General features: G+C 33.6%; 1 protein-coding gene and 1 long non-coding RNA gene across 2 annotated transcripts in view; both read right to left on the bottom strand.

The window, feature by feature from the left end:
- The window catches only part of LOC114297921 (mannosyl-oligosaccharide glucosidase GCS1), a gene marked incomplete at its 5' end in the record, with an annotated part of 54,943 nt that extends 44,601 nt beyond the window's left edge, over window positions 1-10,342 (bottom strand). Inside the window, 8 exon segments of the mRNA XM_082897209.1 lie at window positions 6,810-6,906; window positions 7,014-7,082; window positions 7,295-7,381; window positions 7,528-7,687; window positions 8,922-9,173; window positions 9,863-9,936; window positions 10,065-10,090; window positions 10,093-10,342. Coding sequence (XP_082753335.1) covers window positions 6,810-6,906; window positions 7,014-7,082; window positions 7,295-7,381; window positions 7,528-7,687; window positions 8,922-9,173; window positions 9,863-9,936; window positions 10,065-10,090; window positions 10,093-10,342 — 1,015 coding nt within the window.
- A 13,553-nt stretch (window positions 10,343-23,895) lies between these two features.
- Window positions 23,896-24,508, bottom strand: LOC114278357 (uncharacterized). Its single transcript, XR_014345890.1, has 3 exons — window positions 24,343-24,508; window positions 24,209-24,259; window positions 23,896-23,954 (listed from the first exon to the last, which is right to left on the bottom strand). It is a non-coding gene; the product is annotated as an uncharacterized LOC114278357 (long non-coding RNA).
- Window positions 24,509-26,751: the final 2,243 nt, after the last annotated feature.

Genomic DNA, 26,751 nt, shown 5'->3' with positions numbered 1-26,751 from the left:
GAAATCACTGTCTTTCTCGTTGTTAGATCGCTGGAATCAAATGAAATCAAATCAAATCGTTTCCAAAATATCACACATAATTTGCATTCATGCCTATTTGGGGGGTAGGGTTGTCCTGTCCTAATTTAGAACTCAGACCTAGGATTCACTAAATCATTCAAAGAGGCAATAATACAATCCGGGAAATGAGGGTATCCTGCCCTAGTTTGGAAGCTGCTAATGCTCTCTCCATGCAGAAGGAGAGGTAAGTTTGGTCAAGAAAGGGCACAACAGTCGTTACAATCAATATACCACTCCTACAAGGGAATGATCAAACAGTACTAGTAGCATAGCCTCCTGCTTGCCTTATTGACATAACATAACCCACGGATAGTGTCCGGGATACTATGCAACAAACCCGAGAATAGGTGAATGCAACCAGCCAATTTCGTTTAACAATTACCATTGGATCCCAGTCATCGTAATCACCCAGTGGGTGATACTTGTCCGACCAACGGAATTCTGACGAATTTAAAAGATTCCTACCAGAGTGATCAATCTAAACACTTGTCTTTCCATTACATATTGTTTCCCGACATGTGCCCCAATTTATTTTCAAAAGTGCGTCATCAAATTTCAACTTCTATTTTTTTAAACATATTTTTTCAAAATAAAGTGCCGTTTTTATTTTTTCTTTAAAATTTCAATGTTTTCCTTTCCTCTTTTTTTTTCGAAAGTTTAAAAGAGTTCGGATTTTATTCCAAGAAATCAACCAAACGATCGTCCTTTAGCCAAATATCTTGTACAGGAACCAAAATTTTATTCGAAATAAGAGACTCGGTCATTACTTCCTTGTCTAACATTTCTCCACAAAATTAAGTTTCCCTCAAAGTCAGCGGCCCAAAGGTTTTTACCGGATGAAAGAACTTTACATAATTTCATAACTCTATTCAAATTTTATTTTCAAAAAAATTTCCAAAGAATTTTAGATCTTATTCCAAGAAATCAATCAAACAGTCACCTTATAGTCAAATGTCTTCTAAGGAAATTCAAAATTTCACTTCAAAGTGAAAGACTCGGTCATCACCTCCTCATCAACACTTTTCCATAAAATCAAATTCCCTCTAAAGTCAAAAACCTAAGGATTTCTGTCTGATCAAAAACTCTCCATAATTTCTAAAATTCTACACGGGTTTTCCTTCACAATTCTTTCCTCCCAAGGAGCTCTCGATCTTATTCCAAGTATCTAATCAAACAATTGTCTCCTTAGTCAAATGTCTTTCAAGGGGATTTCGAATTTTATTCAAAATTGAAGATTTGGCCACCACTTCCTTATATACCATTCTTCGTAAAACTCGAAATTCCCCCTAAAGCCAATGACTTAAAGATTCTTATTCGATCAAACACCTTCCATAATCTCCGAGGCTCTACTTAAATTGGAAAGTTCCTTTTTTTTTTTAGAAGTTATTTATTAACAACATGTTTTCTCGGGGATTTAAATTTTAAAAAGGCAATCATTCTTTTTTTTTTCCTCTTCTTCTTTGATCACTAAGGTAAGAACCCAAATTCAAACTAAAATTCTTAAAAATTGAGAAACCACCACCCTAATTACTACCGATTACTCAAATCATGATCAAAATATGAATCACTGCCTAAATTGAACCCCCACATCCTTGTAACTGCATCATTGCCCCCAAATAACTCGGATTGTCACAGAATTACATCACTGCCACGTCAGACTCCCCAGAGTTTGGGAATGAAATCACTGTTTTTCTCGTTGTTAGATCGCTGGAATCAAGTCAAACTAAATCAAATCGTTTTCAAAATATCACACATAATTTGCATTCATGCCTATTTGGGGGGTAGGGTTGCCCTGTCCTAATTTAGAACTCAGACCTAGGATTCACTAAATCATTCAAAGAGGCAATAATACAATCCTGGAAATGAGGGTATCCTGCCCTAGTTTGGAAGCTGCTAATGCTCTCTCCATGCAGAAGGAGAGGTAAGTTTGGTCAAGAAAGGGCACAACGGTCGTTACAATCAATATACCACTCCTTCCACAAGGGAATGATCAAACAGTACTAGTAGCATAGCCTCCTGCTTGCCTTATTGACATAACAAAACCCACGGATAGTGTCCGGGATACTATGCAACAAACCCGAGGATAGGTGAATGCAACCAGTCAATTTCGTTTAACAATTACCATTAGATCCCGAAGTCATTGTAATCACCCAGTGGGTGATACTTGCCCGACCAACGGAATTCTGACGAATTTAAAAGATTCCTACCAGAGTAATGAATCTAAACACTTGTCTTTCCATTACATATTGTTTCCCGAAATGTGCCCCAATTTATTTTCAAAAGTGCGTCATCAAATTTCAACTTCTATTTTTTTAAACATATTTTTTCAAAATAAAGTGCCGTTTTTATTTTTTCTTTAAAATTTCAATGTTTTCCTTTCCGCTTTTTTTTTCGAAAGTTTAAAAGAGTTCGGATTTTATTCCAAGGAATCAACCAAACGATCGTCCTTTAGCCAAATATCTTGTACAGGAACCAAAATTTTATTCGAAATGAGAGACTCGGTCATTACTTCCTTGTCTAACATTTCTCCACAAAATTAAGTTTCCCTCAAAGTCAGCGGCCCAAAGGTTTCTACCGGATGAAAAGAACTTTCCATAATTTCATAACTCTGTTCAAATTTTATTTTCAAAAAAATTTCCAAAGAATTTTAGATCTTATTCTAAGAAATCAATCAAACAGTCACCTTATAGTCAAATGTCTTCTAAGGAAATTCAAAATTTCACTTCAAAGTGAAAGACTCGGTCATCACCTCCTCATCAACACTTTTCCATAAAATCAAATTCCCTCTAAAGTCAAAAACCTAAGGATTTCTGTCTGATCAAAAACTCTCCATAATTTCTAAAATTCTACACGGGTTTTCGTTCACAATTCTTTCTCCCAAGGAGCTCTCGATCTTATTCCAAGTATCTAATCAAACAATTGTCTCCTTAGTCAAATGTCTTTCTAGGCGATTTCGAATTTTATTCAAAATTGAAGATTTGGCCACCACTTCCTTATCTACCATTTTTCGTAAAAGTCGAAATTCTCCCTAAAGTCAATGACTTAAAGATTCTTATTCGATCAAACACCTTCCATAATCTCCGAGGCTCTACTTAAGTTGAAAAGTTACTTTTTTTTTTTTAAAGTTATTCTTTAACAACATGTTTTCTTGGGGATTTAATTTTTAAAAAGGCAATCATTCTTTTCTTTTTCCCCTTCTTCATTGATCACTAAGGAAAGAACCCAAATGCAAACTCAAATTCTTTAAAACTGGGAAACCACTCCCCTAATTTACTACTTATTACTCAAATCATGATCAAAATATGAATCACTGCCTAAATTGAACCCCCAAATCTTTGTGACTGCATCATTGCCCCCAAATAACTCGGATTGCCACAGAATCAAATCACTGCCACGTCAGACTCCCCAGAGTTTGGGAATGAAATCACTGTCTTTCGCGTTGCTAGATCGCTGGATTCAAATCAAATCAAATCAAATCAAATCGTTTCCAAAATATCACATAAACACATAATTTGCATTCATGCCTATTTGGGGGTTAGGGTCGCCCTGTCCTAATTTAGAAGTTAGACCTAGGATTCACTAAATCATTCAAAGAGGCAATAATACAATCCTGGAAAGGAGGGTATCATGCCCTAGTTTGAAAGCTGCCAATGCTCTCTCCATGCAAAAGGAGGTAAGTTTGGTCAGAAAAGGGCACATCTATTGTTACTATCAATATATCACTCCTTCCACAAGGGAATGATCAAACAGTACTAGTAGCATAGCCTCATGCTTGCCTTATTGACATAACATAACCCACGAATAGTGTCCGGGATACTATGCAACAAACCCAAGGATAGGTGAATGGAACCAGTCAATTTTGTATAACACTTACCATTGGATCTTGAAGTCATCGTCATCACCCATTGGGTGATAGTTGCCCGACCAAGGGAATTCTAACAAATTTAAAGGATTCCTACCAGAGTGATCAATCTAAACAATTGTCCTTCCATTACTTATTGTTTCCCGAAATGTGTCCCAATTTATTTTCAAAAGTGCGTCATCAAATTTCAACTTTTATTTTTTTTCAAAATAAAGTACCGTTTTTTTTATTTAAAATTTCAATGTTTCCCTTTCCATAACATTATTTGCAAATTTCAAATTGCAAACTGCTCTACATCAAATTTCTTATTTACATGACAAACATTCCAGATAGAGATTTGATGTAGGCTGGAAAAGAATCCAGTGGCTAGAGGTTCAGAAGGATACTAAAAAAACTAGGATCAACCTGAAATCTAGTAAAATCTGATCTTTGTTATAAATCAGATTATTATTATTATTATTATTATTATTATTATTATTATTATTATTATTATTATTATTATTACTATTATTATATCAACATAAGCTTGACTTTGTAAGCCGTGGGGATATAAAACAAGACCTAGAAATAAATAAAAAAAAACGGTCAAAAGACAACATCATATCTAAAATTTTGTTCTCCAAAAAAGGCCTTCCAAATACTTTATTGCAGCAGAAATTCAGATGTCTGTTGGGCCTAAAGTTACTTAACCTACAGGCCACTCTAATTAGCAATGACTTGGCCCCTAATTAAATCATGCAGACAATCAAGCTAAATCAAATAAACCTTTTACAGCTAACCTGTAAACCCAGACCATGTATCCTAATAACTTTTGTAAACTCAAACCACCTCTCTTCCTCTCTCTCCCTCAAAACACAGTTAATCATATTAGATGGAGATAGTGTGTTTCAAATGGAATTGATGAAGAGATAATTGATTTGATATGATTAAGACGATCACATACAGATCTGTAAAACTTACATTTGAGTTACTTGGGACTGAGATTTTTGATTGGCCATAAAAGTAGCCAATTCCACCCAACAAACTCGCAACTGCAGCCTTACCAGTGGAGATGGACTCAGAATCAAGCTGAAAACAACATATCATAATATCAAAACAGTTCATTTTATGCAAAATATAGATTTTGTACAATTGAATACAACTTAAACATAAAATGAAATGGCCACCGGGATTATTTGAACCGCTTGACATCTTATTTTGATAAGTTAAGTAAGATTCATTTAAAAAAGGCATCAAGGGAATGCCATCCGTATACAAAAGAGGAGAAGAAAAAAAAAACCTATACATCTTCATGTGTATCAAAAAGCTCTACAAAATTTAAGAGGTGGTCAAGAAAAGAGATCATAGGAATTGTATAATTTTCCTTAATCTTGATCACAAAATTTAAGAATTGGTCAAGCTCTACCTAAGCCTCGAAAAAAAAGGGAGACAAGCATTGTTCTTTTCAAACTGAGAGCTGAAAAAGTCTCCTTAAGCCTATGAACTGGCTGAATAACTTTTATCAACATATTCATAATTTTAAGTTTAAACACAATGAGACCATCCAAATAATAATAATAAGAATAACAATAATAATAAAAAAAACTGTATCTTAAGAATTGTATAATTTTCCTGCAGTCACCAATGTGACTAGGCTTATAGTGACATGTTACTTGCAACAAAACTATCAAACACATGCCATGATCCTAAAAATTCTGCATACAGTTATCTGATTTCAAAAAACAAATGACACAAATATAAGGATTTCATATGAATGGATACCTCATCAGCCAAATTAAAGCATTTTTTGAATTTGTCATCAAATTCTTTTTCCTTCTCATCTAGTTGACTAGTCAGTAAGGTACCCAAAAGTATGAAGCAAAATTATCACAACTTACAAAGCTGAAATAAATAGCTTGTGCTATTGAAAGTAAACAAAAAAATTACAAGAAATTGGGGAATAAGTCAATGTGTCCATACAAAAAGGATTGTAATATTGCGCACCAAAAAAAGAACTATAATTTCGGGAGGGGGGGTTCAACTTGTTTATGCAAAAGGAATATGATCCTACATTCAGATGATATTTCAATTCCCCAAAGAGCGAAAAGTTCAAAAAATATTTAAATTTAAAATAAACAGGGAAATTTGGTCGGAGGACTGAGAAATTTCGTCAGAGGACTGGGATACGTGGTCAGGAAAATGGTACCATTATGCTGAGTTCTTGTCAATGACATTGACATCATCACATTGCCTATTGACTTCAAATCTTGATCACAGCGCACCCATCTTATCTCCACACCCTCCCGTGAGAATGACTGCACTACACCACTCACTTCTTTTAACAGCGTTAACAACTTCACTCTTCATTTCCTTTGCTAAATCAAATTAATGAACGTTATGAATTGACCTGAATCCCATCTCTATAACAATTCTTTGAAGTTTTTATTCTGGGTCTTTTAGACAACAATCATTCCCAAAGTTGTCTCCCCCCCTCTCTCTCTCTCTCTCTCTTAATCAGCATGCCCGCCCGTTTACTCTCCTTTGTCTATTAAGTTGATCTTTTTCCTTCCTCACTGAACTTGTCCACCAAGTTAATTAAAAAATGTAAGTGAGGGTTTTCATGTAACCCTATATGCAGTCCTCCAGATTTCATGACTTCCTAGCATATTGCTAAATATTTTTTGTTGCCTCTTTTCAAATTGAAAAGAGGTTATTTACCTCAAATCTAATTCTGCAGTCTTTCTTGTTTGGCAATACCAACAAGCAGCCTATTTCCTTGTGCTTCTGATAAGTTATACCAGTATTACTTATAAGGAAGTTTCATAAAGAATAAGACACTTGTAATCTTATAAACACAATGTTCACAATCAAGATAAAGGAAACATGCACAGAACTTGACAGAAGATACCTGTAAGGCTGCTGAGACGTTCTTTAAGTCTTGAATCTTTTACGCCAGTTCCAGATATAAAAGCTACATCTGTTCTGAAAGAAATCCTACCCAAGATCTGCATAAAAAACAGAAAAGCATATGGGGTAGAAGAGAAATGGAAACCTGAGAATGTCAATCATAGTCCGTGGACACGTGTAATCTGTTGCCTCCCTGACTGCCTACCTGAAATACTAAAATGTTTGAAGAATCATCAGTAGTGTCTGAGAGTTGCAAACGACCAAACTTCCTCACCTAACAACACATACAAGAGTGTGATTGAGCAAGCAAGCAAGCGCGCACACACACACACAGCATAAGTGAAGGAACCACTGCTGAAAACTGAAACATGAAACACTAGTACGATTATAACACTGTAAAATGGAAGCAAATGAATGTTTTACCAATAGCAGAAATCAACATGTATGCAGAAAAAACAGCAGACAACGAAAAACATTAATTCTTACTTGGGCTCCAAGATTTTGCTGGACAAGGTCTGATAAATTGTGAATGTGAGATGTCCTGAAGCCAGAATAATGGACTTCCAAATCATCCTACAAGAAATTGGTTTGAGATTAAAGCTGAATTAAAAATATTGTTGGGGCCACAAAATACATAAACATGGAGGAGCACAGGCATGCATGAGTAATTATTTCCTCTTTCACAATAAAGGTTCCCGTGCATCTATCTGACAACATACCATTGATTCTATATTTAGATTTCAACTGCCAACATCTGTTCGTGATCCAAAAGCCAGGAGAGAATTCTCACGAATGTTCAGGGTCTCCCTACTCAAACTCAAAGCGTTCCCATCTTCATCCGCAAGATAGAAGAAAAGGTGCACAGTTTGCATCTCCTCACTAAGCTTGGATGTGATAAAAATCAAAACAAATGAACGAAACATAAGCAGTAATACCATCCTACTTCTAGCAACTCCCAATTTAAGAATAGAAAATATTCAAGAATTCATGATATCAAACAAAAACGTGAAAACTATAAATTATGCTAAGTAAGAAAACATAAATGTAATTTACCAATTCGTACAGAGTATACAAAGTCGAATTTGAAAAAAAAAAAAAGAAAAAGAAAAAAGAGAACCTCACTGCCATAGTCCAAGAAGCGAGCAAGTTTCTTTAGTCATATTTGTAAACCATGACATAAGGCACAGATCTAAAGAGAGCTTCCTAGGCTATACTTCAAAGTGTGAAGCACGTGGCAAGCACATAGGTTTTGAACTTAAGAATAGCCACATCCTTATATATTGCTGAATTCATTAACAAATAAATATTTTTCTCAAAATTAAGACTTCTAAGATAAGAACACATTCTAATCTTCATCCTGTCATTCTTTGTATCAATGCTGTCATTAATTAAATTTAATTCATTCATTTCTTTGGGGGGTTTCAATAAATTGTTTGCAATTAAAATTCAACAGAACTAAACATTTTTTATGATCCTTTGTTTTCGTCTTTAGTCCTAAAATTCTATTTAACTTACAAAAATCAATTGTTAGCTGATGACATGATGTGTAATTCCTAAATATAGACCTTTTAAAATTTCCCCCCAAAAATATACATTTATTTGATAAAATTCCAAACACACATTTAACCCATGAGAAGTATTCATTCAGTACAAGTTTGCTTTCGACAATATAGAAGTACTGTTACAAAGTACCCACAATATAAAACTACTACTATAACAATGGGTAAATGTACTGGCAACACAAATACACAACCCAATTGTTAGTACTGATGAGTGTATTCTTACAAGGTCCCATAATTAATGCCTAAACTGCTAAAAATGCAAACCAATAATTCCCACTGTGTAAAATTTCAAACAAATAAAAACCATAACATAGGAAAAAATGTGTGCAATTGCCGTAAAATGGTCAATGACGGGTATATGGATGTTAATCAAGGCTAACACACATTTCTTTTTATGCAAACCAATTAATTCCACCTCAGATTCACATGCTATTTTCTTATAGGTTGTATTGTAGAAAATCTCCGGTTTTGGGGCTACATCCACTAAACAAAACATGCTTATTAGAGGTATTTGATAAGACAAATGTAAGATTGGTGGGAAAGATATTTACTTCTCACTTTGCACATCAATTCAAACTGCCCAGTCCCCTCCATAGCCACTGCCATCTTCTTTGGATTTCAAAAAACTTGTCATCAAGGTCATATCTTGGTCAACTAGCATTTGACGTCCATAATCCCGTCCATTGTGACACGTCCAACCGTATGTCTTCAATTCATCCGAATCTTGGCAGACATGTCGCATGAAATATCTTCCATCCTTTAAACCAAGCCACATCAATCCAGCAACCAGAGACTGTGGAGTCCTGACAACTACAACTGTTAATTTTATTTATTTTTTGATAAATAACTGTTAATTACAACCATCTTTACCACAATGGATAAAATTGAAAGGGTTAACAAACTTCACAGTGAATTTATGGAACCTCTTGGGATCAAAGAAACAATGCTCAAACACAATATATAAATATCACATATAATATAACACCAGTCATCCTCGGCTCCTTTTATTTCAAATCAAAACACCCATTATTTTGACTCATAATTTTGAAAGCGACCCTGCTACACAATTCTGAATTAATTTTTGTATGAAAATTATGTTCGTAAATCATTTTACAGTCATAAAAAAGGAATTTTATTTTCCCCTCTCTCTCTGCCTCTTCTTTGTATTGCTGTAGTAAACATAAGTCTTAAACTGGAGGCAAACATCATAAACTTTGTTCTTAAACTCACCACTTGATAGGATGATTAGCTAGTCCCCATTTGGCTTTGGCAAAATGAGCTGTTTTTTTTGGGGGGGGGCTAAAGCCCATTTGTTTTCGGCTAAAAAAGCAACTAAAAAATCTTAAAAAAATCAACTTTCCCACAAGAAAAAACTACATTTTTTAGAAACAATGAAAGCAACAGTTTATAGATTCTATAATATACATATACATACATATATATATAAACTAAAAAAAGTGCAGATAAAATTTGACAAAAGGCAGTGGAATACCTCGCACGAATTCCAAGATCAACGTTAGGGCGATAAGTTTCCCAATACAAGCTCTCCTTGTGATCACCTTGAAACTACAACAATTGATTCATCCAAATCTCAGTAACACACACAACATCATACACACACACACACACACACACACACACATATATATATATATATTATATGAGTTCATTCAAATTGTAGATGAAAGTTTCACCTGAGGAAGATCAATGATCTTTGGGCAGGGAATGGGGTCACGACCCTGGGTTTCTGAGGATGTTCAACGGCAATTATAAGTCGATGAATCATGAAAAGGACAATCAAGAACGCGATGATAGCAAACCCTAGAAGAACTTTGAGATCAACATTTAAGAGGCGAATGAGACTGTGGTCTCTGCTTCTGTGCTTTCGGAGTTTGGGATTGCGGAGAGGGGTTCGATCTTCGTCGGCGTCTATATTTGATTCTGCTTCTCGCACTTCGTCGCCCACTTCCAGCCAATTTCAGATCAGTGAGCACTGACGAGAGAGAGGGCCAATTTCCCTCTTTGCGCCGTTTTGAACATTTTAGTCCCATTTTAGGGGTGTATTTTTATCTTGCGCAGTGATTGAGGGCCCGACGTTTCGGGGCTCGAATGCCCCGAAATTCCGTTTAAGGTAAAAAAAAAAAAAAAAAAAAAAAGGAAAAAAGAAAGAAAAAAAAAAACAGTTTCCAAAATTAGAAATTAGGGGCATTAGGGGCAAATTTTTTAGGGCCACCAATCATTTTTGTTTTATCTTTATTCCCAAAGTTTAGGGTGTATTTTTATCTTTATTCCCAAAGTATCAAATTAGGGTAAAACGGTTTTTCTAATGCCGTTTTTTAGAAATCGACTTTCACAAAACTGTATTCATCGATTAAAATAATAATAAAATTTGAAAGTAGAAATCAGCTTTTCTAAAGCCGTTTTTAATTAAGTTTTAATTATTCTGAATTAATTAAAAACGATTTTCTTAAAACCGTTTTCTCATTAATTTTTTTTTTAATTTATATTTTCAACATAAATATTTTTTGTTCAAAATTTTTTTTTAATGAAAACCGGTTTTAGAAAAGCCGTTTTTCAACATTAATTTTTTTTTTTATTTATATTTTCAACATAAATATTTTTTGTTCAAAATTTTTTTTTTATAAAAACCGGTTTTAGAAAAGCCGTTTTTGCATTAATTTTTTTTAAATAAATATTTTATGACCAAATTTTTTTTTTAATAAAAAACGGTTTTAGAAAAGTCGTTTTTGAGAGAAAAAAAATTAAAAAACGGTTTTACAAAAGTCGTTTTTTGACCAAAAATATTTTTAATAAAAACCGGTTTTAGAAAAGCCATTTCATTATATACGAAACAGCTCCCTTCTTCTCCCTTACGAAAGCCGTGTTTGATCCAACCCATTTTCTTCTCCCTCTCTCAGCCGAAGAAGACCGACGACGAAGAGGCCGTGTTTGATCCAACCCATCTTCTTCTCCCTCTCTCAGCCGAAGAAGACCGATGACGAAGAGGCCGTGTTTGATCCAACCCATCTTCTTCTCCCTCTCTCAGCCGAAGAAGACCGACGACGAAGAGGAAGCACACCACCGGCGGAACACCTTCATCAAACACCCACTTTCAGGTTTGTATCGCATAAATGAGGGATTTCATTTTAGATTTGGGATTTTAAATTTTGAAATTAGGGATTCAGATTTGGGATTTTAAATTTTGAAATTAGGGATTCAGATTTGGGATTTTAAATTTCGAAATTAGGGTTGTAAACTTTTCATTCAACAACGCCAGAATTTTTTGTATAAATCCTGTGTTGGTTGCAAACCCCTTTTCTCGTCAGTTCCATGATATAAAAATGATGTTTGTGAACAATTTTTCAAATTAATTTGATAGGTTGTGATCATATATATGAAAATAGTTTCCATGATATTTTAAAGAATTTTGTAAGATTGACGAAAACTTAGTTAATATTAGGAGCTGTAATGATGAATAAATCAATCAAATGCCTATATTTAGATGAATAGCATGATGATTCCAACCATTTCTTCCTAATAACAAGCCAATATCTTATTGAAGACCTAACAACCACCTTCAAAATGAAGTATGTCTTGAGATTTATCATACAGAATGTGATTGAAATAGAGATTCAAGGAAAAGAAAGAGAGAGAGAGCTTACATGTGCAAATGTAGTTATATAAATGCATCAAGAATAAGAGCTGCAAAAGAGAAACCCAAAGAAAAAGAAAGCTCTCTCACAGATACAAATTGGTGTGAGAAGCGAAGCAAAGATAAGCTCACAACCAATATAGGAGAGAGAAGTGCAAAGATGATTCTTCAGTTCTCTCTCTCTTTTAGAACAAAGCTCAAGATAATCAACAACAAATGACAGTTTTTCTAACTAATTTGAGAGAGAGAGAGAGAGAGAGAGAGAGAGAATTGCTGAATTGGGGATTGTCAATGAGAGTGTGGTGGATTAGCTTAAATAGAATGGAAAGGAATGATTGGTAATGATTTGCTCTAGTTGAAAAGTCATGTTAGGGTGTCAAAGAGGGACAAGTGCACATACAAACATATAATTAGAGAGAGAGAGAGAGAATCCATGTGAAAGGAAAGTGAGGTGGATTAGGATGATAGAAGAAGAGAAAGAAATGGATGGTAGAGATTGGTTTTTGTAGAAAAGAGGTAGGGGTGTTAAAGAGGGACAAGTGCACATACAAACCTATAGAGATATAGATAGATACAAAATAGTCAAAAGAGTATTATCGGCCACGTTTTATATTGATTCATTCAACTCTTTATTTGTTTCTTAGCTATTCACACATGCATCCCTACCCTATCATTACACAAATATTTCTTCTATGTTTCTGCCCAACTTCCGGATATGGTAAGAAACACTCCCCATGCAAATATGTCTCCAATCTCTCTCTCTTTCTCTAGAACTTACATATATCGCACGTCTCTCTCTCTCATCAATTGATATACGCGGCAAATACAATTCTTAACTTGAGAATTTGATGCATATCGGATACATGCTTGCTATAGAATTTTTGAAATTTAGGAAAAACAAGATAAATGTTAAAACATTAATAGACGTAATACGGCATGTCTTTAGAATCATGTGAAATTTGATCGAAATATGAAAAATGACATGGCCAACAATATTCATTGCTTCGTCATGGCATACGATGAATTTTGAACAATTTTTAATGTTTATGTCTTCAATTTTGTAATTTTGCTAGTTTTGAAAATAATTGATTCACATATAACTCAATTTAAACGAATCCAATTGGGACTAGATTTTTTTTGTTCATAACATGTATTTTTCATTGTAATTTTTAGATTTGAGCTTAACGCAAATATTTTCATTTTTGATAATTTTTATAATTCCTTTGATTTAAGATTGATGAGCACATATTGGTTTTTTCAATTTATCTCTTAGCTTAATTAGAACCTCGTTCTATTATAAATAACTATTGTAAACTTTAGAAAAAAAAAAAAAACCAATTTATTTTGGAGAATTAGTATTATTACCAAAGAGAATATCTTTTTATTAAATTTGTTGTTGTTGTTTGTGTTCGAATGTTCATCTCATTACCTTCCCCGCATCAATACCTCTGAGACCAATTACCGTAAGGGGCCTATGGTGGCTGTATTGCTGTCAAGGGAAAGACAGGGCAAGGGTAGTTAAGTAATTCATTTTACATCATGAAGGGCAATAGAGTAATTTACTTATCAAAGTTAACATCGTCAATATTCTACTTGTTAAATATAGTAAGTATATATTTTATCTATTATAGATACCATATTATATTCATTACTATACTTAGATTTATCTCCTTCTATATGAAGCAATCTTGTATACATTATTACAACATTTAATATGATACAAATTTCTCTTTCTCTCTCTCTCTTACATATTGTAATATAGTATCAGAGTTAGGTTAACTACTAAGTAATTTTTTGTATAAATCCTGCGTTGGGATTGATCTCTCATATTAGTTAGTCAATACGGCCGGATATCAATCCAAATATATATATATATATATATGTATTTTTGAGATCATATTAGTCAGTCATTACGGCCGGATACCAATCAAAAAATATATATTTTTTTGTAAGTGGGTTGAGGAAAGATTAAAAACAAAGGACAACAATGAGTTGCTTGGAGTTTTTGGTAATTGAACATCACATTGTTGTCCTCGAACCCCCTACGGCCATTGATGGACACTTGGACTTCATAATTTTCTGAGACTTTACCTATTGAGTGATCAACATGGAATTAATATGCCAAATGACCGAGGAATGGAGGGCCATATTTTAGAAGATTTAATTTTAATTTCTACATTTGGATTTTAAATTTGTCAATAGAAATGGCAAGAAAAAAAAGAAAAAACAAGATAAAAAAATTCATAATTCTACAAGTTTGGGAATAACAAATGCCTTATAATAATAGTATAATAGGTTTGAGAAAACTTCACAACAAACTTAACATATTTTTCCTTGTATTTTAATTACTTTTTTGTTAGTACATAAAAAGAAAATTATAAATATGTACAAGAAAGATCCTCAAAACACATATAAAAAGAAAAAGCCCACGTCTACAAAGGGAATCAAACCTTTTTTGAAGAAAGGAAAATTCTATAATTCAGACCCTCTAGATATAGAAGTCTGGCCCGTTTGGACCAAGCCCTACAATAAGCCCACAATTTTCTTGTATGAGCCCACAGCCTAGCCCAACCCATTACATCGTATGCAATAACAACAGATCTAAATCGAGCCCACAGCCTAGCCCAACCCACTAAGCTTTTTTTTTCTTTTTTTGTTTGTTTGTTGTTAATTTTGGCTAGTACTTTGTTCGGTGGTACTGTATGGGTGTGCTTATGTGATGTCAAACTTGGGTTATAAATTGATGTTAAAGAAATCAAATGTTGTTATTAAAATGTGATAATTTTCCCGACTGAAGGTGCCAAAAGCACGTTCTGTTGAGATCCAAAAGGAAGATCCTGATAATGTTGATCGACTATGTGAAAGACTACAACGTGAGATTTCTCAAATGGGCCATAGGTTAGCCCGTGATATGCAGCTACGCATAGTTAAGAAGGATGCCCAGAAGAACAGAACAGAACCAAATGTTGCGGCTATCAAGGGTATCATGGAGGATCCTGAACTTGTCTCTGACGCTGAGCTTTCGGATTGTTCAGACTCTGAGCCACCTGCAGATTTAAGCGCGAATTAGGTGTTAATGTCTACACTTTGGCAATATAACAACTTGCATTAATATGTAATGTCTGTGTTAGACTAAGTGTTTCCCTAATGAGTTTGTTAGATTGTCTACCTAATATTTGTCTGTCTAACTATTATGTTTATGTATTGTGTGTTTAGTTCATGGTGTCTAGGATGTATGTATTGTGTGTTCAGTTCATGGTGTCTAGAATGTATTTTTGTGGGAGACTTATGTCTGTACTACCTATGTAACTGAAAACTGTTAGATTTGCAACTTCAGTTATGTTGTTTTCACGCATGTATGAGTATTTAGTAAATTAGTGACTTCTTATATTATGTATTAAGTTTTATTACAAAAATGTTGACAAAATTTATTTGTGGAGAAATACACTTTTATTTGTATTAAGCTTTCAATGTTCATCAAATTTTCGGCCCCAAACAGTGAAAGCGTGTTTTGTAATAGCGCTTTAGCCTAATTTGGAAATTCCGTCCAAACTAGGCCTAGTTTGGAAATTAAGATGATAATTTGGCTTCATATGGGAAAAGCCCCGAAATATATTGCACATTAAAAAAATAAATAAATATTTAAAACATAAAATATTTATTCCCACTCCAGGGTGGGTTTTGTAAACACTTTGAAATTTTGAAAAATTTTTAAAAGTGATTTTGGAATTTTTTTTCAAAAAATTTGAACTACAAAAATTCGTTTTTTCTGTTTGTTTGTATTTTTGGCATTTAGTGTATTTATGCTAGGTATGTTTAAAAACTTAAAATATTAAAAAATTCAACAAAAACAAAAAAATATGAAAAATAAGAAAATAGAATTTTCTAAAAAATGTTTTAGAAAACTCAAAGCAAGCATTACGTTTTAATTTTTATTTTTATTTGTGCTGTAATTTTCTAAAGAAACCCATCTTTGAATGCATTGAAATTGCTGCTCTCTTACTCATCTTTTCATTCCCAAGTCCAACCTTTCCACATGAAAAAACATAATTAAAAAAAAAATTTCTAAAACCATTTTTTATTAAAAATAATTGTCGTCAAAAAATATTTATGTTGAAAATATAAATTTAAAAAAATTAATGTAAAAACTTTATATTTTAAAACCACTTTTTATTAAAAAAAATTTTGGTAGTTTTCATATTTAAGTTGAAAATATAAATTTTAAAAAATTAAAAATTAATGTGAAACCGGTTTTTCTAAAACGAATTTTCTAAAACCCTTTTTTATAAAAAAATATTTTTGGTCATAACATATTTTAAAAAAAAATTAATGTAAAAACGGCTTTTCTAAAACCGGTTTTTATTAAAAAAAAATTTTGAACAAAAAATATTTCTCTTGAAAATATAAATAAAAAGAAAAAGTAATGTTGAAAAACGGCTTTTCTAAAACCGGTTTTCATTAAAAAAAATTTTGAACAAAAAATATTTATGTGGAAAATATAAATAAAAAAATTAATGTTGAAAAACGGCTTTTCTAAAACCGGTTTTCATTAAAAAAAAACTTTGAACAAAAAATATTTACGTTGAAAATATAAATAAAAAAAAAATTAATGTTGAAAAACGGCTTTTTTAAAACCGGTTTTCATTTAAAAAAAAATTGGAACAAAAAATATTTATCTTGAAAATATAATTTTTAAAAAAAATTAATGTTGAAAAACAGCTTTTCTAAAACCGGTTTTCATTAAAAAAAAATTTGAACAAAAAATATTTATGTTGAAAATATAATTTTTAAAAAAAATTCATGTTGAAAAACGGCTTTTCTAAAACCGGTTTTCATTAATTCAGAATAATTAAAAACTTAATTAAAAATGGCTTTAGAAAAATCGGTTTCTATTTTCAAATTTTATTATTATTTTAATCGATGAATACGGTTTTGTGAAAACCGTTTTCTGAAAAACGGCAATAGAAAAACCGTTTTACCCTACTTTGGGAATAAAGATAAAAACACACCCTAACATGGGACTAAAATGTTCAAAACGGCACAAAGAGGGAAATTGGCCGGAGAGAGAGTAGAGAGAGAGAGAAAAAAAAAGATGGCACTGAGGAGAAAGAGTAGAGAGAGAGAGAGAAGAAGATGAAGATGGAAATGTGCCGTGGACTTCGGCTGGGCGAGTATGGACCCTTGTCTGGCCCAAGTTTAAGCCCAATTAGTAATGACGCTCAATTAGCAAATATTGGCCCACTTTGAGGCCCATTGTTTAATTGAAGCCCAATTTGACAAACTTTGCTGTCCAACTGGCCCAGGCAAACATGGAAAAAACCGGAGGACAAGCAATAATCAATATTTCTAAAACTAGTAATTAGGGTCGAAAATGAACCAAGTAATAGATTGTTTAATTTTGATTTGATAATTTAACGAGTTTAAAATTATATTTAAATTTGATTTTTTTATCTAATGAGTTGATTTTGAATGAGTTTTTAACAAGTTGTACACAAGTCGAGTTTAAATAACTTTATTGTGGAAATATAGAAAAAAAGCCATCATATTTGTTTATTGGGGTTATATCACCTCTACTTTTTTGTACGTTTTCTTTAAAAAAATCCAATAAATAACTTTGTTAGCTTTTTTCCTATTTCCCAAAAGTCAAGTAGTAGAACTTAACAAGTTTAAAATTATGTTTATGTTTGACTTATTTACATAATAAGTTAATCTCAAATGATGAGTTTTTAACTTGATTTATTTAACGGCCATACTAGTAATTAAAATTCTACCAAAGGATACTTTTCATGGCATTGAAAATTTATAAGGAAAGAAAGAAAAAAGAAAAATATTATTGTTATTTTTCCATATAAGCAAAAGTGTTGAGTTAAATTTCACTTATCACTCATTCTACCAAAATTTCTTTTGCCTCTGTAGTTTAATAATTAATCTTTTATGGTTTAAATCAAGTTGCAATTAATGTCACATTTTCGTTGTACATATGACCTTAATAAGTTGACAAAACTTATTATATGAGCTATAGGTATTAGCACCTTTATATTTTCATCAAATTTTCTTGCATATGTACCAAAATTTCACTTTGATATCTCCATTTTAAATTTGTGTTAGCTTCATTAACAGTAGATAAATAGAAAAATGGCATCACAACTATCAAGTATAAAAAGATTAATTGTCACAATTACGGCCAGGTTTGGCAAGTCCCAAAAAATCAAAAAAGCAAAAAGTTACACAAAAAGCAAAAAAGTCATTACTATTCACAAATAAAAAATATTAAAAAAATATTTTATACATTTTTGTAATACAAAAGTTTGAATTACACTATCAGCCGTATTGTCCCAGCAGAAAGGCAGGTCATACACTTTTTGGGCAAAAAAAAAAATTTACATATATAAAGCCACAAAGTTTGATGGTAATGTTGGGTCCTTGGGGGCCCACTAAGGGTTCCGTTTTGATAATCCGAAGCGTTAATATGTAGAAATCATTAAGTACTATATGTCTGTAAAAAATCACGTTGATCGGATGTCGTTAACTATATGATCAAATCAGCTTTGTATAAACAAAACAGATGGTGCGATAGTTAACTGTTGAAAAATAACTAATCCGATCACATAGCTATTAATATCCATTCAACGTGATTTTTTACAGGCATATAATACTTGATGAGTTGTACATATTGAATGGTTCAGATTATTAAAATGGGACCTATGGTGGCCCCCACGGACCGACCATCACTGTCCAAACACTTTGCCTCGAAGGAAGCAATAATTTGCTGTGTAAGACACGCTGCCCCAACAGGCCAACCGTACAACCTACTCAACTTTCTTTCCCTGTACACTTTTGTATAAACAAGCTCCTTGTGCCTGGTGGAGCTAAGGTTCGCCAAGTTTAGCTCCACCATTCATGATTTTGGATTCTCCTCCAGTGTCTATGATTCTACCATTTTTATTCGTAAGACAGAGCGTGGTACTATTCTTCTTCTTCTCTATGTGGATGATATGATCATCACTGGCGATGACACAGTGGGTATCTATAGTCTCAAACAGTTTCTCAGTCGCCAGTTTGAGATGAAGGATTTGGGTCTTCTCAACTATTTTCTCAGCTTGGAAATCTCTCACGATCCGTCTAGTTACTTTCTCTCCCAAGCCAAGTATACTTCTGATCTCTTGGCTCGTGCTGGTCTTACCGATTTCAAGACTGCCTCTACTCCCATGGATCTTCAGACTCGTCTCACACTTCTTGATAGTCACCTGTTGTCTAATGCTACTTTATATCGTCAACTAGTTGGCAGTCTTGTCTATCTCACAGTTACTCGTCCAGACATTGCTTATGCTGTTCATATTGTTAGTCAGTTCATGGCTACTCCTCCCTCTCCGCACTATGATGCTCTGGTTTGCATTTTACGATATCTCAAAGGCACTATGTTTCATGGTCTTCACTACTCCTCTCACTCTTTCCTACAATTACATGCATTTTCTGAGTGAATAATGGTCTTCACTGATCGTCGTTCTACTACAGGATTCTGTTTCTTCTTTAAAGTTGAATAATGATATAGATGATGTGAGGATGTGATATTCATAATGATATGTGTTTTTATCATGATGTAGTTTTAGTTTTGGGGATGCTTATCTGTTTAATGCATTCAGCACTAAGTGGATGCTCTTTTGGCTATTGTATTGTTGTTACCGCTTTGTTGTACTTCAATTGTTTTACATTATAGTGTTTTGGTTAATGCAGCTTCAAGATGAAGTTATACTCTCTGATGCTGAGAGATTGCGAATGACTCAAAGCAATGTGAAACTGGTACTCTCTTTTTTTCTGTGTACGCACCCTCAGTTTGCCCGCATTTTGGGTGCATATCATGGATTTATAATATTCAATTTCATATATGTGATTGCAGCTTCAAAGGCACTTTTAAGCTGATACTTTTCCTTGGATAGAAAGAATGAGACAGAAAGAACAAGGTCTTCAAAGGCGCCTCTTAAGGGTAGGACCTCTTTTGGCTTTATTATTTATTTTACTTTGAGAACGGAGATGAATGTTCGAAAATTCGTTGTACAAGTAGTAAGGGCGTGCCTGCATGGCCGAGTCAATTGTCGTTGTCTTCTGTACTCCAAGTGGTTAAGCAACATGGTTGTGAATCATTTTGGCAGTCTGCTTGAACGATTTTGTCTAATTTGCTCTCTTTCTCCGGTACATTGGAGACCATAACTTTTTGGAGAAGGCAATCTTGCCAGTGGCAAGACTTTAACCCTAAAACTCCTAACAAGGTGCAAGGGTTCAAGTCTCTACCTATGCTTGATTTCTACAAGATCTGCCAGGCAACGCATACCTTTGTCTGCTTTGCGTTCTTGATCATTCATGTGAAAAATCAATGCATGTAGCACAGTGTACTTGTTTTTCTTATATGTTTGTTTGTATGTGGGGGTGTCAAAAGGTCATGAGAATAGTAGAGGCATTGGAGGGTAAAGGTTGCAGAGTGCCTTTAATGAAAGGTGAAGCTAAATTGGCTGAGAAGTTGGCTGCAATAACTAGGCAGGTTGGTCTTCCTCATCTTTCTTGTTTCATACATCCTATTCTTGTTGCCCTGTGAAAAAACATCATCCTAATTAGCACATACCTATACAATTGAAAGGATCTGGAGCAGAGCTTTCTAGGAGGGTACAAAACCTACTTACTATGGCTCGTGTTCAGGAAAATGGTGGTGGTGGTGGTGGTGGTTCCATTTATCTTCTGGGATCAACCAAAATACATGATCAGAGTCTTGCTGATATGTAGGAGGTGAGCCAATATTTGAAATACTATTCTTGAGGCTGGAAGAGGTAGATCTGGCCATTATGAGTTTTTCGTTCTTCCTTCTGCAATGTTAGTTAATAAGTGTGGATATGTTTAGAATGAAACGTATGATTGTAATCTGTGTTCATTAAATGTGTGATGCTCTAATAAATGATAGTATTTTCTGATGCAAGTTTTACAACAGTAGACAGAAGCCATTGCGAGGCTAGGTAATGTGTTGAAGCCGGATATCAGGGACACAGAGATCATAATGGTTGATGATAAGGAGATGACAGAAAATGGGAGTTAAAGACTAATATCTTGAATGATGGAAATAGTTTTTGCAATTTTCTAATGATGATTTTGGCGTTAAGACACCTTGCATTTGACTTGCTAGTGAAGTATTTTAAAAAAATGTTACACAAATTGCAATTGATTAGAGATCATTAGTTTGCATTTTAATTGTTGAGGGAGAGATCATGTATAATCCTGCTGGACATGGCTAAATTCATTACAAATGATGCATCTGTTAGAAAGACTGGACTAATCTTGATTGGATCTGATTTTCATCTGAGACCATCCATAATCGATCCTCAAAATCCAAGCGTGAGGTTCAGCTCTCCAAACTTCCTGTTAATACTAGGGCCTTGTTTTGGTGAAAATTGTTTTTGGAAATCATTCTTTTCGCATTTGTAGTTGTTTGGAATGACAAAATGAAAAATTAAGCTTATTTGAGTAAAAAATATTTAACTTTTTGAATGGTGAAAAATGTTTTCTAGACAAATTTTAAGCCACACTATTACCATCCCATGATCACCATCACCACCTATTTGACCACCCCACCACCTTGCCGCTGCGGCCACCATTGCCATAAATGCATTATTTCCACCACCCTACCATCTTGTGACCACCTCACCATCATCACTAACACCACCACTAACGTATTAGTTTCAAGATTGTAACTAAACATAAGAAAGCATTTTTTACGAAAAAATTTAAAAACGTTTTCCCCTGAAACAGTAGAGCCTAACAGGAAATGGTTAAATCCAAAAAGAAAATTGTTTCAGAAGCAAAAATAAATGCCATAAATATTGGCTTGATTTTGGGGTCATTCTTAAACAATAATTTTTAATGGGGTCCATTCTGGTCAGCATATCAGTCGGTTTTATCCATGATCAATGTAAAACTAGCATTAGAGAGAAGGATATTACAAACTCTCAATAACATCATCCACATATCATAACCAATAACTTCAAACCTTACCTTTCAAATTAACTTGCGACAATAAGTATAGTGCATATCTTGAATTGGAGAGATTATACAGAACTAATAGGTTGATTTGTTTGTGGTCTTCTTTATCCTCTAATGACTTTATAATTTTCTTAGAAAATTACCAAATTGAGTCCCAAGTTCCTAACATTCACTATAAGCTTCTGCCATGATCAGCAACACGAGCGATGTCCAGCCAGTAAATACGTGTGCACCTTTCCCTTACCTTTCTTTAGATCAAACTGTTCCTAGAAATACCCTGTCTGCTGGTAATTCTTCACAACATTTCTGCCATAACAGAAATAAACAATACTCATCAGAATTGACTAAAGAGTTTAGATCAGAGGCATTAATTAAGAACTAAAAATGTCATACCACTTACATAATCAAATTGCTCCTCAAGTCATTATAGATGATCTTGGCTTTGTCTCTATACGGTCCATTTTTTACACGTGTCAATGCCACGCGTTCAGATTTTATTGAAAATCAGAGTTTTTTTATTTTTATTTTTAATTTACAATAGATAAATCTATGTTTGTATTTGTGTACCTTTAGAGTAATGGTGAAGCGAGGAAAGAATCATGTAGTTGATGTTCATCTAAATTGGGCCTCTCCAATAGGGTGCATCATCCTCCGTGTTGTATTTCATGTACATTGAGCTTTGGCATACAAGAGGAGCTTCACAAATTAATTTCTTTAGTAGTTCTAGAATAAACATGATATCATGCAAATAACAGCATACACTAGAAGTTAAGCACACAAGTGAATGCGTGTGCAGAAATAGAAGACAGTTGTCACCGTCTTATGAAAAAAGAAATTTAAATGTAGATGGAGGAGAAAAAAAATTGAAATAAGAAACTTGGCAATTACATAGGTGGAATTTGGGCATGAGAAAATATGTGACATAGGCGCTCACACCAAGTTGATCGTGTGTTTTATATAATAAAATAGATGTATGGATAAAGGAGCTCATAAATGATGCACTACTTCAGAAACTTCCATCACCTTGTTTTGGAAAGAGAGCGGAGTCCATAATCAGTCCATAAAATGCTCCGGTTTGAAATGAGATTCAGCTGTTGTTCTAGGATCGTTGAGTCCTGTATGTGTATTTGTAAATGCGAATGATATGTAATCACCAATTGAAAATAACTTTAAGGCTGTATTTAGATCATGGATTTGGTCAGTGATTTGCTGAGGGAAAAGGAATGGAAATGTGAAATAACATTAGCTTGTATTCCATTCACATTTCTCTTCTCATTTCCTTTCCCTACACAAATCTCCACCTAAATCCAAGATCCAAACACAGCCCAAAGGAAGGAAAGGGGATTTTTTTTGTTGAATTAGAGCTTTATACTACGATAGTGTAGAGGTAAGAAACACTGAATAGAAGCACAAATAGATTGAGAAAACATTGCTTCGTGATGAGATCCTTCATGCAACTTACAGGTGGAATAATCTTCGCCACAAATGGGAAAAGGCTGACATAGCCAATATAAGGAACAAACCTCAATCTTGGCTATTCTAAAACTTCCCGGACGAGCTCTCGACTTGCATAATGGTTGTTTCCCATTACTTCTCACCAAATCAAACGAACCTGGAAGGATTAATCATTTTAAACTATGGCAATGTAGACAGTTCTTAACATTTTATATTCTGGTTCAATTGCATATAATAATTTCGTGAATTGTAGTTATTGTGTATAAGTTGAATACGAGTTCTACGTACACAGAAACCGATCAGTTGTATCCGGTTCTGTGATCCTAGACTTTTTCAGTTGAATATAGGATAGTGGTACCATAATCTAAAAGGAATAATAAATGGGCAAGGAGCATACCTTTTCCGTGTGATTTCCAAAATCCAAGTAAGTTCCATGTGCATCATCAAAGTGCATCTGCAAAAACATTAAGCACCTTATTTCACTTCTTGAAACATTAGTTCATATTGAATTGGAAATAATTTTTTCATAGAATACAAATGTATTGCAGCAAAGAAGATTTCCAAATAATTATAAACTTTTCTTTTACTTTCTACCTAATTATAGAACTACCAAAAAAAAAAAAAAAGGCATCACCAATTACAAAAGATTATAGAAGCTCTAGAAGAACAAGAAATAATGCTAGATAACATAATGAACTTTGCACAAACCTGATTTAGGATTTCAAAATTCGAGAGCAGCTTAGCTGTTGAATCATATTCCTTTCCTGCATTATTTCCATTTAGAGGTTTAATATGGCAAGACATGAACCCCGAGATGCAAATGTCTATTCCTATTGTCATACCTTCCCGAGTTCATGTTCTTTCGGAAGAAGCTTTGAGATTGAATGCATGCAATCTGCTTAAAGAAACATCCAACATCTAAGATCCAAATGACGTTCATCTTTAGTTGGGTGCGACGCATGTGGATAATCATCCAACCCAGAGGTCAGTGTCTGGACATTCCAGTGACAATGTTAATTTGGTAACACAACCATTGGTGTGTTTGATGAATAGATCTGTTTTAAACATTGGTAATGTTACTAAAAGGGGAACAATTAGATAAATAGATGGAATAAACTATGATTGGAGATCCAGAATCACCAGGATTCATGTACTTCATCTAGTTACACAGCTAGTGGTTTCAAAGGTTCTTCAATGAGTTGATTATAATACTCTTGTTTCCTCTTGGATTAGAAGAAACAATTTTTGTAAGGTTTTTAAGTTAGAGGATGAGTGAAAAAGAACAGAATGTTGGAAGAAGAACAAAAATGGCTTAAGTAGATATACAGTGAACCCATAAGTTTGATAGGTTCGAGCAGGTGCACTGATTAAGGGATTCCTACAGCATATTGATTAGGATCAATTTTGATCTGATTCAGCTAAGCCTTATGGATTGGCTTTAGTTGACTTGTATACATCATGTGCAGAGGTTGTGCCCCTTTAGGTGTTTTTTTTTTAATTTTTTTTAATAATATTTACTTCTCAAAAAAAGGAAAAAAGAGAAAGAAATAGAGATCCTAGTAGTGTACAGGACTACACAACTCCCAATATTTGAACCAAAAAATACTGCTTGAGAACTCATATTCCATATCATGCCCAATATTGAATATCATTCCCTGTTTAAAAGCCCATAAGTAAAAGGAAATAACGAGCATATTTAATTGGGAAAGATTACAAAAATCACATTTTTCACAGCCTTTATCACTGCCCCCTCACAATGAGAGGGCAGGGGAAAAGTTGGTGTCCTTAGTAGGGCTGTATATAATTATTCAGGAAATTTCATTAAATCATGTGAAGTAGAACCTTCGGATTTAATTCGCGCATGGTTGCGTTGTCTCTTCCATGCCCAAAATAGCTACTCATATCCTTGCCTATTAATCAAAGCACTGACTTAGAAAAGAAAATACTCACAGAAGTAAGAAACATATCAACATATATCTTATCTTTCTCAGAAACAATGATCCAAGTTGAAACATATTTTGCAGGAATTGTGAATGTCCTTTTTTTGTTTTTGTTTTTTTGATCAGCAACAAAGAACAAAATTCTATTAATAATAGAAAAAAAGAAAATGTTCAAAATGAAAGAAAAAATAAATTGTGAATGCGTTCTCTATATAGTCAGACTCAACAAAGCCGCAAGGATCTTACTTTGCTTGGCTACATGAATAACCATTCGTCCTTTTGCTCACTTCTTTGCTATTCATGGTTTAAAATGTCTGACTAAAGGGGTAACAGGGTCCATCAGACACATTGTTGACAGATCAATATGATGTGGAATGTGAAAAGTTTATCCTATCATCAAGAAGTCTAGAGGAGACGGGCAACATCCATTGGAATGCCCAATCTAGGAGTGGTGGTAGAGTTTTCCAGTGATATCTTCAAATGGAAAAAATTAACAATGCTAGGGATATTCAACTAACAATCTTATTACTAACACAACTCATAAGCTTTAATGGATCTACCATCACTTGGTGTGGGACCTGCATAAACTTGCATGTGTGTTGGTAACACTGTTAGTATCCCTAACATTTCTAAAAAATTAATCACCCAATGAGAGAGAAATAAAAATAAAAATAAAACTCTAGATTTACCTGATTGCGTAGTATTAAACCATTGAAACCATGCTTCAAGGTGAACAAATGCCCGGTCTAAGACAAAAGAAATCCGATCCCTCTCGGTGGCTGTAAACTTGTTTCTTTTCATGCCACAAACTAAATCTGAAAAAAGTGAAGTTTTGAGCATGATTAAAAAATGTCTACATCATGATATATATATATATATATATATATTTTGTGATGAATAAGGAATTTTTTTATTAGAAAAAAACACCAAGATGATGCTAAAGAACATCATGATATCATATTATTCTTAGCAAATATATGAACATACCAAGAATACACACAGATAGACTATAGCTCAACTTAAATGAGAAAGAATGAAATATTACAAAACTTCAATACTCAAAATAATGCATAATTACAATTGGGTTAGATGTCGCTGACCAGGTACAGAGAAGATGTAAGCATAGTTAATTATTGGTTTTATGTGGATATATCATCTTCAACATGATTACAATGAAAATAACCCTTTTACTTGAGAGAAAATTCTTCAAGATCACAAGTCATAAGCCCCCTCCCCTCTTCTTTATTTATTTATGTTACAAAGTATTGTTGCAGCACATACAGTGAATAATTGAAACACTCTCTTAAGTTG

This window comes from Camellia sinensis, chromosome 12 (genome assembly GCF_055761805.1).
Source record: "Camellia sinensis isolate YWXY chromosome 12, ASM5576180v1, whole genome shotgun sequence".
NCBI classification, from domain to species: Eukaryota; Viridiplantae; Streptophyta; class Magnoliopsida; order Ericales; family Theaceae; genus Camellia; species Camellia sinensis.
Note: the sequence above shows the minus strand (reverse complement) of the source record. Positions and strands in the feature narration are given on the sequence as shown.